Source organism: Micropterus salmoides, unplaced genomic scaffold, assembly GCF_014851395.1.
Source record: "Micropterus salmoides isolate LMB-PRFRI ecotype aquatic unplaced genomic scaffold, ASM1485139v1 Ms_hic_scaffold_14, whole genome shotgun sequence".
Taxonomy (NCBI): Eukaryota; Metazoa; Chordata; class Actinopteri; order Centrarchiformes; family Centrarchidae; genus Micropterus; species Micropterus salmoides.
In genome coordinates, this window is record NW_024040485.1 from 24,564,653 (window position 1) to 24,577,952 (window position 13,300).

The 13,300-nt window shown below is 41.2% G+C and overlaps 3 protein-coding genes across 5 annotated transcripts; 1 reads left to right on the top strand and 2 right to left on the bottom strand.

Moving 5' to 3' along the window:
• The first annotated feature begins 779 nt into the window (after positions 1–779).
• LOC119902457 (UDP-glucuronosyltransferase 1A1-like) lies at positions 780–7,337 on the top strand. The gene is made up of 9 exons (XM_038718661.1): positions 780–1,386; positions 2,058–2,121; positions 2,199–2,347; positions 5,630–5,757; positions 5,967–6,060; positions 6,153–6,278; positions 6,356–6,443; positions 6,531–6,750; positions 6,888–7,337. The coding sequence occupies exons 1-9, from the start codon at positions 853–855 to the stop codon at positions 7,156–7,158; spliced, it is 1,674 nt and encodes a 557-aa protein (XP_038574589.1). The 5' UTR covers positions 780–852; the 3' UTR covers positions 7,159–7,337.
• Positions 7,299–8,633, bottom strand: ndufb3 (NADH:ubiquinone oxidoreductase subunit B3). Of its 3 annotated transcripts, none has more exons than XM_038718670.1 (3): positions 8,478–8,633; positions 7,636–7,764; positions 7,299–7,534 (listed from the first exon to the last, which is right to left on the bottom strand). In XM_038718670.1, exons 2-3 carry the CDS (start codon positions 7,761–7,763, stop codon positions 7,384–7,386), a joined length of 279 nt encoding a protein of 92 aa, XP_038574598.1. In that variant the 5' UTR covers position 7,764; positions 8,478–8,633; the 3' UTR covers positions 7,299–7,383. The 3 variants fall into 3 exon arrangements, with proteins under 3 accessions (XP_038574598.1, XP_038574599.1, XP_038574597.1); XM_038718671.1 differs by having other exon boundaries at positions 8,471–8,521; XM_038718669.1 differs by lacking the exon at positions 8,478–8,633 and adding an exon at positions 8,236–8,387.
• A 628-nt stretch (positions 8,634–9,261) lies between these two features.
• pecr (peroxisomal trans-2-enoyl-CoA reductase) lies at positions 9,262–11,975 on the bottom strand. Its single transcript, XM_038718665.1, has 8 exons — positions 11,825–11,975; positions 11,171–11,304; positions 10,901–11,066; positions 10,736–10,817; positions 10,552–10,648; positions 10,351–10,461; positions 10,059–10,170; positions 9,262–9,974 (listed from the first exon to the last, which is right to left on the bottom strand). Exons 1-8 carry the CDS (start codon positions 11,934–11,936, stop codon positions 9,892–9,894), a joined length of 897 nt encoding a protein of 298 aa, XP_038574593.1. The 5' UTR covers positions 11,937–11,975; the 3' UTR covers positions 9,262–9,891.
• Between the last annotated feature and the right edge of the window lie 1,325 nt (positions 11,976–13,300).

Genomic DNA, 13,300 nt, shown 5'->3' on the forward strand with positions numbered 1-13,300 from the left:
TTTTCATCCTTCTGTATAAATAATCTTTTAACATTAATCTATGTACTGTGAAACTATTTACTCACGACATTGCCTCTCTGGTATTTACAAGTAGGGGAGACCGGGTATGGTTTTTTGCTTCAGCAACTGTAACTCGCTGAATTTGAACTCTCTGAAAATTGCTTTGCTTTCCCTCTTTGATTCAATGTTGAACATGGACAAGTGATAAGTGGTTTTGGTTTCTCTACACCTTGACTTAGCAACAGTGTATATTACAAATGGGAGGCTGGGAGTACAGGGCCCGCAAAGAAATGGGATCCTGCAGTTAAGACGAGGCAACTGCAGAATGCTGATTCTAGCAACAAACTAGTGAACTATTTCTGACCTTTGGGTAACAGCGCCTCCCCTACATTCTCACCTTGTGTACAAAATAATATACAGGAAAGGAGGTCTTCGCTTCTCGGCTTCAGACGTTTTACCTTCCCCATGCACCTTGGAAGAAGGTTAAGCTGCGCCAGACATCCCTACTATTCTGCAAAACACTGCCTGTGCCTCCACTGAAGCTTTCCCCAGTCCCCCAGGTGCAGTATCAGCTGATTGCATGCTTTCTTTTATGTATGAATAGCAATAAATCATATGACACCTTGTCACTGAAAGTCCCACATTAATGGCCTATAACTGTTAGCTAGGACTGCAAATGTCGCTCTTGTTTAAGTGAGGACTTTGAACACACACAACTCTGCTAATTCACAGAGGAATTTCAACATCACAGAGTTGCGTGAGGGGAGGGGACAGCACAGAGAAGTCCACTTTGACCACCTTTTTCTCTCTGTGTTGGATTCAGTGAGCTGTTGACCCAGAGGAAAGAGAATAATGTGGAAAGCAGCAGTGTTTGTGTTCCTGCTGTTAAACATGGATTTGCAGGTGAGTGGGGCTGTAGATAAGACGAGGCGGTCCGTGGAAGAAAACTCCAGGCCAGAGAAGAAGGTGGAGACTGAGGAGGCTGAAGCCACCAGCACCATTCATGCACGTGACACTGGTTCTTCAGGTTTCTTGGGCAACTTGCTGGTGGTACCCATGGATGGGAGTCACTGGGTGGGTATGAAGGCCATTGTCCAAGAAATGGGTCGGCGTGGGCACAGGGTCACTGTGGTGATACCAGAGGTCAGCATACGGATGGGTCCCGGGAAACACTACGACACTGTCACCTATCCTGTTCCTTATGACAGGGAGTATATTGATTCAATCATGGCCACACACAAGGACATATTGCACAAATCTGCACAGTCGTTCACGGACAAAATAAGGAAACGATTTTCACAGATCCAGAGATTTATAGGCTTTATCTACACCACTGCAGAGCACCTACTGTTCAATGCCAGTATCATTTCACATCTGGCACAGCAGGTGAGTACAAATACAGACGATGAACACAAGATCAGCATTAGGTGTAAAATGCCTTGCATGTTATACTGAGTTTGTAACATTTGTTAACTCTACACTTCTTCAATGAAGTGTTTCTGATTCTGGTGTTCCAGCACTTGTGTACAACTCTCTATCTATTAAAATTAGGATAGTGGTGAAAGAAGTATTTACATTCTTTATTTATGTGAAAGTATACTAAAAAATATAATAAAATATACTAAAACATAATTTTGTGTTCACTTTTTGGACTTTTCTCTTATTTTTGTTTTTGTTGCAAAATATTGGAGAACTTTACCCCTATGGGCGTGAAACACATGAAACCATGTGTGAAGTTTAGAGGGAAAATGGCTCTGAAACATGACAAGAGGCCCTAATCAGACACTGTTTTTTTTAAGCCAAAGAGGTTAACAGCCACTGGTTTAGTCATTGACAATGCATTGTATTTGATATGTTTATCCTACTGTATGCTTTTGTTGATCGAGAAGAATGGTACATTTGTTAATGCAAAACAGTGATCTGTCTTATCCGATGATCAGCTTCCCTCTTCTGTAGAATCAATGCATGAGTGTATATGTAGAAGGTGCTTTATTAGTACAAACTGTTGACGATTCACATCCTTTTCCTTTTTTCCTTTTCCCCTTTTCACTCTACAGAAATTTGACGCTGTCTTAACAGATCCTGTGGTCCCCACAGGCTCGTTAATAGCTCGGAAATTAGGTGAGTTTTGCCATGCTTTTATTGTTGGTGTTATTGTCTGCACATCTCCTCACTAGTCATCCTTAAATCTTTTTCAGGAATCCCCACTATTAATTTGCTGAGAGGAATTCCTTGTTCCTTGGATATGCACTCTACAGGCTGCCCCTCCCCACCATCATATGTGCCTCGTTTCTTCACTGGATACACAGACAGAATGAGCTTCAAGGAGAGAACTTTCAACACCTTGGTGAGCACTAATAGTCAGATATGCATGGACAGGTGCATGTTTTTTTTTGTAAAATAGGTAGGTAGATAGGTTTATTGTCACAATATAACAAGTTATAGAGTGAAATTGAGATTTGTAACTCTCTTCTGCTACATCTCAGACAATATACATTAATAAAGAATCAATTATGAAAAATGGTAAAGAAATAAACTATCATCACTGGAGCAGTGACGAGGATGAATTAGAGTTTAATAATAATCTTTATTTGTAGAGTTTAAGAGTCTGATAGCTTGGTGGGAAAAGCTGCTCTGCAGTCTGGTGGTGTGACAGCAGAAACTTTTACACTGTGTGCAGAATTATTAGGCAAGTGAGTATTTTGACCATATCATAATTTTTATGCATTTTTTCCAACTCCAAGCTGTATAAACTTGAATGCTTATTGGATTTAAGCATTTCAGGTGATGTGTTTTTGTGTAATGAGGGAGGATGTGGCCTAAGGAGAAAAAACACCCTATATCAGGTGTGCATAATTATTAGGCAGCTTCTTTTCCTCAGGAAAATGGGCCAAAAAAGAGATTTAACTGACTCAGAAAAGTCAAAAATTGTAAAAAGTCTTTCAGAGGGATGCAGTACTCTAGAAATTGCTAAGATATTGGAGCGTGATCACAGAACCATCAAACGTTTTGTAGCAAAACCTCAACAGAGTCGCAAGAAACGTGTTGAAAAAAAAAAACGCAAATTAACTTCCAAAGATTTGAGAAGAATCAAACGTGAAGCGACCAGGAACCCATTATCCTCCAGTGCTGTCATATTCCAGAACTGCAGCCTACCTGGAGTGCCCAGAAGTACAAGGTGTTCAGTGCTCAGAGACATGGCCAAGGTAAGGACGGCTAAAATCCGACCACCACTGAACAAGAAACATAAGTTGAAACGTCAAGACTGGGCCAGGAAATATCTGAAGACAGATTTTTCAAAGGTTTTATGGACTGATGAGATGAGAGTGACTCTAGACGGACCAGATGGATGGGCCCGTGGCTGGATCAGTAATGGGCACAGAGCTCCACTTCGACTCAGATGACAGCAAGGTGGAGGTGGGGTAATGGTATGGGCTGGTATTATTAAAGATGAGCTAGTTGGACCTTTTCAGGTTTAAGATGGACTCAAAATGAACTCCCAAACCTACTGCCAGTTTTTTCTTCAAGATACTTTCTTCAAGCAGTGGTACAGGAAAGATGAAGGTGCAAAGGTAACACCAGATTAGTCCTGCTTCCTCTTCCTGCTCAGTATCCAGAAGCATAGTTTCAAGCATTTTACTGTCACCATTACAAAAACCAACACAACAGTAGCCAGTAGCGCTATTACATCCAGGCAGTAGTACTGGAGCCAGTTGAGTTCATGGACAGCAGGTCTGAGATGTTTCGCCCCTTTGTGCCGCATCACAAATTCTGTCCAGTACACTGAAAGGTCAAGTGGGTCAAAAAAAGTCTACATCTTTCAAGAAGTCCATGATTTTTATGCAGGACAATGCTCCATCGCATGCATCGAAGTGCTCCACTGTGTATGGGAGGCTGTGGTGGCTGCTGCACAAAAAGTTGATCATCAACAGATCAAGAAACTGACACTCAATGTTATTGAAAAGAAGGGTGGCTATATTGGTCACTGATCATTTTTTTTTAACTGTCAGAAATGTTTATTTGTAAACTGAGTTGTTTGTTTCTGTAATTCTCACTTTAACAGATTAAAATAAACTGTCATTTATTTAAAAAAAAAAGTGAGATGGGAAAATTTTCATTTTGCTGCGTAATACTTCTGCACACTAAGAGTTGCCTAATAATTGTGCACACATATATTCTCCTAAGAAAGCCAAAACCTCACTTTTGCTTTCTTAAATATTCAGGATTTTCATTTTGGATTGACTGAGAGCACGGTATTTGTTCAATAATAAAATTAATCCTCAAAAATACAACTTGCCTAATAATTTTGCACACAGTGTATATCTCTTCCCAGAAGGCAGCAGGGTGAACAGGCTGTGGCAGGGTGGGTACTGTCCTTTAGTATCCTTTGGGCTCTGTGCAGGCACCTCACCTCACCGATATCAATGATGCTCGGGAGATGGGTACCAATGATCTTCTGAGCAGTTTTAAATCATCCGCTGCAGAGCCCTCCGGTCCTGGGCCGTACACATCCCATGCCAGTTTGTGATTTATCGAGTCAGGATGCTTTCTATTGCTCCCCTGTAAAAGCTGACAAGAACTTGGCGTGGGAATTTGGCCTTCTGAAGCTTCCTCAAGAAATACAGTCGTTTCTGAGCTTTCTTCACCAGCGTGGAGATGTGAGATGACCATGTCAGGTTCTCTGTGATGCTGATTCCCAGGAACCTGAAACTGTTCACCTGCTCCACCTCAGGTCCACTGATCTAGACAGGAGTGTGTGTCTTTATCTCCTTCTTCCTGAAATCAACAATCAGCTCTTTAGTTTTGCTGACGTTGAGCAGTAGGCTGTTCTCTGAGCACCACTCTACAAGATTATGAATTTCCTCCCGATATGAAATCTCATCGTTGTTTGAAATCCGGCCAAACTTTACAACAGAGTTCTCTTCGTGTCGGGGGATTCAGTCGTGGTTGTACAGCGTGAACAGGAGGGGCTTAGCACACAGCCCTGGGGGGTTCCAGCGTTGAGCACTATAGTGGAGAAGGTGAGTCCGCCAATCTGAATTGACTGGGGTCTGTTTGTGAGGAAGATCAATATCCAATTGCAGAGTGTTGTATTTAAACCCAAAGTGCTGAGTTTGCTGATCAGTTTCATGGGGGAGATTGTGTTAAATGCTGAGCTGAAATCCACAAACAGCATTCTGTGTAGGTGTTTTTCTCAAGGTGTGTGAGGGCTGAATCAAAATCAACTCTTTCCTTTTTTAAGTAGAGCACAGATTATGCGTTGATCAAACTAATCCCTCTACTTCATTTTTCATTTATTTTGCTATTTGTTACACAATACTACAGAAATTGTAGGTAGCCTATTTCTGAGATGTTGGCAATGAAAAACCTTGACCTGACCAACATGCCACGACTGTCAGACCACCTCACGTCATTTAGTCTGGCAATGTGGCAGAAGCCCTAAGTGTCTCTCTCTCTACTTTAGGTCACGATGGCCCAGTTAAACTTGGACTTCCATTTTAGCACTGTTAAAATGTAACATAGCCTACATAACTGAAAGCATCACTGTCATTTCATGTAGAAGGTGCTTTATTAGTACAAACTGTTGACATCATGTTGTGTATTTTTTTGTGATGCCTCTGACCTGCAGGTGGCTTTACTGGAGCCGCTGCTATGCCGACTGCTGTTTTGGCACTTTGACAACATAGCCTATGAGTTCCTGGGAGAGGAGGTGGGCGTGGCTGAAGTGCTGTCAGACTCTGCTATCTGGCTGCAGAGGTAACATGTACAAAGGTTGTTATTTGGGAGAAGAATACACAAAAACCTTGACTGTCCTGTAGAAGTACATATTGCACTGAAACGGGGGAGGTATTTAATGCAAAAAGTCCTTTGACTGTTGCTGCTATTTTGTACCGCTAATGAACACTGAAAGAAAAACATTATCTGTCCCATATTCACATAAATATTGTGATACTGTGTTTAAACAGGATTGACTTTGCGCTGGAGTTGCCACGCCCTCTCATGCCGAATATAGTTCTAGTTGGTGGAATCAACTGCAATGTGAGAGACCCTCTGCCTGAAGTAAGCTCCATATGTTTTGGATTTTAATGCAGGGAGATGGAGATAGATAAAGAGAGATCAATGCAGATCTACTGTGTGTGTGTTTTGTGCAGGATTTGGAGTCCTGGGTGTCAGGAGCGCATGGCTTTATAGTGTTCACTCTGGGCACCATGGTGTCAGACCTGCCAAAAGAGATAACCGCCGTCTTCCTAGAAGCCTTCAGACAGATTCCACAGAAGGTACAGGAATATATGAACATGTGTTAAAATGCATTTTAAATCATACATCAATGCAATAAATGACACTGTTTTTATAGGTAATATGGAGGTACACTGGGCAGGTTTCAGAAAGTGTCCCAGAGAATGTGAAGATGATGAAATGGGTGCCTCAGAATGACCTGCTAGGTGTGTAAATCCACTGTAACACATTCCTGAAACTGGCCCATGATGTGTCACATACCGTAACATCTGACATCCTGTGTTGTGTGTTAGCACATCCTGGAGCTCGGGCTTTCATCACTCACGCTGGCTCACATGGTCTCTTTGAGGGACTGTGTCACGCTGTTCCCATGGTGATGGTGCCAATTTTGGGGGACCAGTCTGACAATGCAGAGAAGTTGGCGAGCAGAGGAGCGGGAGTGGTGTTGGATATTGTGTCGATCACTACAGAAAGTCTTCTTCAGGCCCTGAATGAGGTCATCAATGATTCCAGGTGAGGGGTCAGTTTAGAAAGGGCTCCTTTAATCTTGGTGCTGATAAAGATAAAAATATAAAATCTGCTTTTCACAATATCTACTTTACTTTTGTGATGTATTCTTCAACTCTTGCTGTCAATCTGTTTCCGTCCAGGTATAAAGACAGTGTGCAGAAGCTGTCAGCTCTCCATAAAGACAGACCAGTTGACCCACTTGACCTTTCAGTGTACTGGACAGAATTTGTGATGCGGCACAAAGGGGCGAAACATCTCAGACCTGCTGTCCATGAACTCAACTGGCTCCAGTACTACTGCCTGGATGTAATAGCGCTACTGGCTATTGTAGTGCTGTTTTTTGTAATGGTGACAGTAAAATGCTTGAAACTATGCTTCTGGACACTGAGCAGAAAGAGGAAGCAGGACTAACCTGGTGTTACCTTTGCACCTTCATCTAAGCAACAACAAGGGAGATTTAAAACTTATTACTATTCAAATATTAGTGCAAAGTAAACCTGGTGATGGTTTAAAGGTGTGACATGGTGTAAGATGAATAAGGGAATCTATGAGGTGATCAAAAAGATATTTAATAAACAGAAAATATAGAATATTATTAGACTCCATTATGGACTAGGCTTTGAGGGACAACGACGATTAGTGGCCACCCTTCTTTGGTGGGAAGAGGGCGTACTCGACAGCCAGAGCAACAGTAAAAGCAGCAAAGCCCCACTTGAATCCTCTCAGCAGCACATCAGACAGAGTCACAGCACGGGCAAAGCCGCCTGAGTATCTCCAAGCCTCGTTACTGCAGAGACAGCGTGAGAGGAGAGAAAGATAGGGAGCAGGATCAGGAATAATAATTACTAAAATATCAGCTATATATGTTATGTTGGTATATATACCGACCGTGCCCATGGATCCTTGAGTCCCCTGGCTGCCAGCCTCTGCTGTGTGAACTCCAGTGGTGTTCCCTCTGCTTTCCACTGCCGCCAGTCTGGCATGGACATCTTGTTGTGGCCATGGTCACCTCCCATGCTGGAAACAGATACAGATATATGCAAGGTGGCAGCTAATATTAAATACCCCCTAAGCTTACCGGTAGACACCTCATTTTGTACCTACCAGTACTCTACTACAAACCTTATTACTAAGCACTAATGTTATATCATATAGAGATTTAAGGCATTTTAAACTGGTCTAATCACAACATCTTGGGAAAAATATCTATATTTTAACATCACATTATGTACTGTTTTATATTTTACTTGTTTTGATTAAACTATGCTTCCAAGCAACACCTGGTTCCTGGTATCTAGATGTTTTTATGGTGTTGTTAAATGTGTACTGGTCTAAATAAATACACAAATAACATTATACAAACTATCTGACATCAAACCTGCCCGAAGCTTCCTACTATAAAACGTTACTTAACATTTGATTTGACACATGCGAGTTATCAATGACTATCTTAATCATTGCTAGTGATTATTTGTCAAACTTGCCTACCTAAAATAAACGATGCAATAGTACATTATGAACCCAAACGTTGATCAGGACAGACTGCACACAGCGTTTCCTCAGCTAGCATTATAGCTAACATCGTTCTCTCTCTAGATAAATAAAACGGCAGCTTTTGTTCTAAGACGCATTATCTATACTTCCGTGTGTGTAAATGTTTTCACCCTCTACGAAAGCTCAACAAAACATGCGTCAAATATGTAACATGTTATTTAATACGCACACTGTACCTGAGCGGCTTGTTGTGACCTCTGATGCTGGACTAAATGTTGCGACAGCCACCGTTGTTTTGCGGCAAAACTACGGCACAGTATTCTGGACAAAATACCTTCTTCTGCTTTTTTTTAACTTGGCAGACTAGACGCAGCCACGTCGTATTGCTGCCCTCCACTGTTTGTTGTTCACTATTCACATCTTTGTCAATAACAATAGGCTACCTCTTATATTATCCATTATTACTAAATTATTCCATCAGGTTCTCCATTTTGTTCCAGCTATCCAGATTAAATAGAGTGCATACATTAAAAACAGTTTCTCCAGTAGCTCCCAGGTCACTGAACATTTTCCACCTCTGGCGAGAGAACCGTTTGCAATTATCTAGTAACGTTACATGCTTCAGTTTCCTTGTCTCCACATTCCCATGTTTACCAATCAGAGCCAGCTCACTCCTCAGCCTGTATAACAACTGCATCCCTTCTCTTGCATTAAAAAGTGCATGTTTTCTCTCTCTACAATTCTCTGTACTGAAAAATATGAACTCCCTTCCTTTCATTCTCCCATGAATTTTGCCACATTTCGTTTACAGCCCTATGTATTTTTTTCCCATGTATATAACTGAATCCTACTGTAAATACATTTGCACTCTTTCCTCCTGTCCCCGCTATCTACAAAACAAAGCACTATGTTAACAATGTAAAATTCTTATTTATCCATATAAATTGCCTACTCTAAATTTTTTTATTACTGTTCAGGATCACAAAATTATATCCTACTGGCATCAACAGATATACAGTGTGTGACAAAAAAATATTTTATTAGTCTTTTATTATGCAATGTTCTTAATTCTACTAACAATAAACTTTACTTGTCCGTTTCTCCTTCAAAATTAAGAACCTTTTCCTCACATCTCAAGATATTTTATGCAAAGAGGTGTTTTGTAACATTGTTCACTACAGGGTTAAAAGTAACAATTACTGTATATCAAAGACAGTCAATGACAATCTTAGACTTACAAAGAATTACATGATCAGATCCCTGTAAAAGAAAAGGGGGATTTGACTTTCACTGTAGGAGCCTTGTCCCAGGTCCAGACTAAAAATAAAAGGGGATTTTGTTTTTGACATTGTAGCTCCTGACTTTGAAGCCTCAAAGAAAACTAAATCAGTGCTTTTTACTTACTAAATTACAAAAGACATTGGAAAAATTACCCAGGAAAATAACCAGACAGTTGCATACTATTAATTACATACAATTATGTACATGATTTGCATAATACATCACACCATCTTATAACCAGGCCACCATGGTGTCTTGTTTCTTTGACAGTGCTTGAGGCATCTGATGCAGCGCGATGTCCATGAAGCTTGTTGGCCAAATGTGCTCAGAAGCCAACGCATAACACACACTGACTGTCACAAAACTGAATTAGAGTTTGCTTTGTGGGTTGAGCAGGTCCTTCAGAGCCTCCAGGTTCTCCCCCTCTGGAGCGTCGGGCCATGCGTTGTGGTCTGGAGACAAACAGACATGGTTTAATATAGTATACTGTACAGTATATACTGTAAACTGTGGATGTGTTAGCTAGATGTACATACGGGGTATCTCCCACATGCAGCGGTACAGACTCTGTCCTGCATCAACCCTCAGGGTGGCTCCAGAGATGTAGGAGGCAGCAGGAGAGAGCAGGAAACACACCGCAGATGAGATCTGAACATAGAAACATGAACAAAAACTGAGAGTAAAATCACTTTAATACTCACTTTCATATTTTGTTGTTCTGCATGTGTATTACTTCCAAGAACACTGCAATGCGTGGACTTTTTAAAGCTGCCCTGAGTTTCACAAGTGCCTTTCCTCAAGGAACGGTGGGTGTCCCTACATGGTTACCTCTTCTGGTAGCCCCAGCCTCTTTGCAGGGCTAAATGGAACAGACATCTTGAAGAGATTTGGTCCAAACTCCTTATAGTTCTCCATTGCAGTTTTGGAAAAGATTGTGCCCTGCAACGAGACAAATGCACACACCTTAAATGACGACATAATTAAAGACCTCCAGCACTGAATCTGCGTTAACCCACGACTTGTACTTACAGGTGCAACAGCATTGACTCGGACTCCTGAGACTGCCCACTCGATGGCCAGAGTCTTTGTTAGGTTGTCCACGGCTGCCCTCGCTGCTCCTGTGTGGCTGTCAGGGAAAGGTGAGGAGTCAGAAAATGAAAAGAGTGTGTGAGTCATATATTTATGTGAGAATTTGGTGGGCGGTGCTGCTTACGCCATGCCTGGGAAGCCTTTCCACATGTCAGCAATGATGTTGACGATCACGCCGCCGTGCTGTTTCATCCATGCAGTGTAGACTGTTTGGGTAGAACAGCAATACGGTCACACTGAGAGCTTTTACAAACATACACTGGACCAGGATTAACTGTCTGCATCTTACCCTCCTGGCAACAGTGGAAGGTTCCAGTCAAGTTGGTGTCTATCACAGCTTTCCAGCCTTTAGAGGACATGTCTTCTGCCGGGCTGCTGAACTGGCCGCCTCCATTGTTTACCAGAAAGTCTATCCTGCCGTACTGCTTCAGCACTGATGAAACAAGAGCCTTCACCTGCCGCACAGGGAATAAAACCAAGATGCCGCCATGAAAACACACGATCATGCGCTGACATGAAACAGCAGCTGCAGAGACTGAAGGTGCGTGCGTGGGCCCACCTCATCCTCTTTTCGGATGTTACATGTTAGAGGAGTGACACAGGCGGGGCTGGAGGGAGGGATGTTCTGTCTCATCTCCTGAGCTGCCGCCTCCAACCTCTCCGCCTTTCTACTGGAGATCACCACACTGCAACCTGCAGGCAAAACACTTAGCCATGAGCCGAAGAGAGTGGACTGCTCAATAAATAGTTCTTATTTGGTTATGTGATGTAATTATTGAGAACAAAGTCACTGCAATTATAACGGACACTTTATTGTTATGTCAGGCCAACATATGAAAGTTATTCAACAATGACAAACTCAGTGGGTGAAATAAGTCTAAAGTTACAAAAAGCCAAAGGTGGACCAGAATACTTTGTCCAGGTGTTGGACTAAATTCTTTGACCCCTCACATTCTGTGATCCTTTGGGCACTATTAAAGGTTTTAATCATACTTTTTCACTTCATTTTGGTAGCTAATATTGTGCTTCCACGGTATTTAAATAGTGTTACAAATGTCAAGGTCTTTGCTGGTTTGACAGTCAGGTTTAAACAGCCTCTACTTCTGTGTCAAAGTTCACTTGGCTCTGGTTATCAGCTGCTTTTCGCTTCAAACCGCCTGCTCTGTGGAAAAAACACGTCTCAAGTCTTTACCCAAAACACCGCTTCACTCACCCAGCGCCAGCAGCTCTGCAGAGATAGCTTTACCGATACCGGTCCCTCCACCCGTGACTATCGCCACTTTATGGTTGAACAAGCCCGGTCTGAAAACACTGGACGCCGCCATACTTGTTTCTTCTCCCTGCGGAAGAAAAGCGCGACACTTCGCCCCCTGCTGGACTTTTGTGGTCTCACGCATCACAGGTGTTTTCTACAAGGTTTAATTTTCTTAATAAATATAGAGCATATTTGTTAATACAATATATATTGTGTATTGTATATTTTGTATTATACATTGTTTCAATAATTGGAATAAATTGGAATTTTTTGTTTGTACAACTGAATGCCAGAAAGCAAAAAACAACAAAAAAAAACCAACACTTTTATCAATCTTAAAAAATAGTGTTTAATACCCATAGATTGTCTCTAACTTGTGTTCTATTTATCTTTCTTAAATGTTGTATTGTTTGTATGTACGCTGATTTGTACTACCACAAAAGTGCTGCAGCCACTGTATGTATACATGCATATACTATGTAACTAAAAACCCACTTATTACCACTATATAGAGTAATTATTACCAATACAATATCTGTTGCACTATTTGTATTTGTTTACACTTGACTTGTATACACTCTGTATGTTGTTGGTCATTGACACTTACACATATGTGTAAGTGTATATACATAATGGTTAAATGTTTATCTGTCTTTGTCGTTATTTTTAGGTTTGTCCATTTCTGTAACTATAACACTGAGAGCAACTAGAGACAAATTCCTTGTATGTGTACCATGATGTGCGCACATTCTTGGCAAAAAAGCTGATTATATTTACACCTGTGCCAAAAATGAAAAAAACAACAACTTTGTACTTCTAATTTGCATGTGTTTCCTATTCATACAGAAATGCCATCAACAACAGACTGAACTTGGTCTGAATGTCCACATATTCACTTGTTTTGTCGTGGTCCATCAAAATGACAGAACACAAAATACACTCTGTAATATACAGTTTATATGGCTCTAAATAAGGACCCCTCAGAGTACTAGTAATATATCTTTTCCACAGCAGACACTCATAAGCTATTGCAGGAAATACACCAGTGTAACATTATGGCTTAGTGACATTTAGGTGTGCCTGTCATGTCAGCTAAGATGTGTAATAACAAACCCAAGGTACTAGCTACATAGAATGCAGCCATTATTATTTAACACTGAGCAATTCAAAAGTACTTGCTCTGCAGAGTATTTATCAAATGATCATTAATAATTTATAATTAACATGCATAGTTTCAGTGAGATATTTTCACCTTTAGCTCCAGCAGCAGCAGAATTATTTAATTTGCTGTGGAATCAAAACGGGAAAGGGCACTGTGGCGGAACAACATATTTCAAATGCAAAGGCTTTCATTGTACACAGAAGTGTCCTATATTCATTACTTAACTCCATTATTAGGAGTCCATCAGGAGTCGCGGGGGGGCTGGAGCCAAT

Excerpts from the sequence above, each read along its gene's own strand:
- pecr (XM_038718665.1), bottom strand. The coding sequence starts at position 11,936 with ATGGCGGCGTCCAGTGTTTTCAGACCGGGCTTGTTCAACCATAAAGTG. Across the intron at positions 11,305-11,824 it reads TGCAGAGCTGCTGGCGCTGG|GTTGCAGTGTGGTGATCTCC; the intron begins GTGAGTGAAGCG and ends TTTTGCCTGCAG. Across the intron at positions 10,171-10,350 it reads GGCTGGGGCTACCAGAAGAG|ATCTCATCTGCGGTGTGTTT; the intron begins GTAACCATGTAG and ends TTCTATGTTCAG.
- LOC119902457 (XM_038718661.1), top strand. The coding sequence starts at position 853 with ATGTGGAAAGCAGCAGTGTTTGTGTTCCTGCTGTTAAACATGGATTTG. Across the intron at positions 2,348-5,629 it reads AGAGAACTTTCAACACCTTG|GTGGCTTTACTGGAGCCGCT; the intron begins GTGAGCACTAAT and ends TCTGACCTGCAG. Across the intron at positions 6,444-6,530 it reads GCCTCAGAATGACCTGCTAG|CACATCCTGGAGCTCGGGCT; the intron begins GTGTGTAAATCC and ends GTTGTGTGTTAG.
- ndufb3 (XM_038718669.1), bottom strand. The coding sequence starts at position 8,261 with ATGTACTATTGCATCGTTTATTTTAG. Across the intron at positions 7,765-8,235 it reads TATTGCATCGTTTATTTTAG|CATGGGAGGTGACCATGGCC; the intron begins GTAGGCAAGTTT and ends ATCTGTTTCCAG. Across the intron at positions 7,535-7,635 it reads CTCAAGGATCCATGGGCACG|TAACGAGGCTTGGAGATACT; the intron begins GTCGGTATATAT and ends CTGTCTCTGCAG.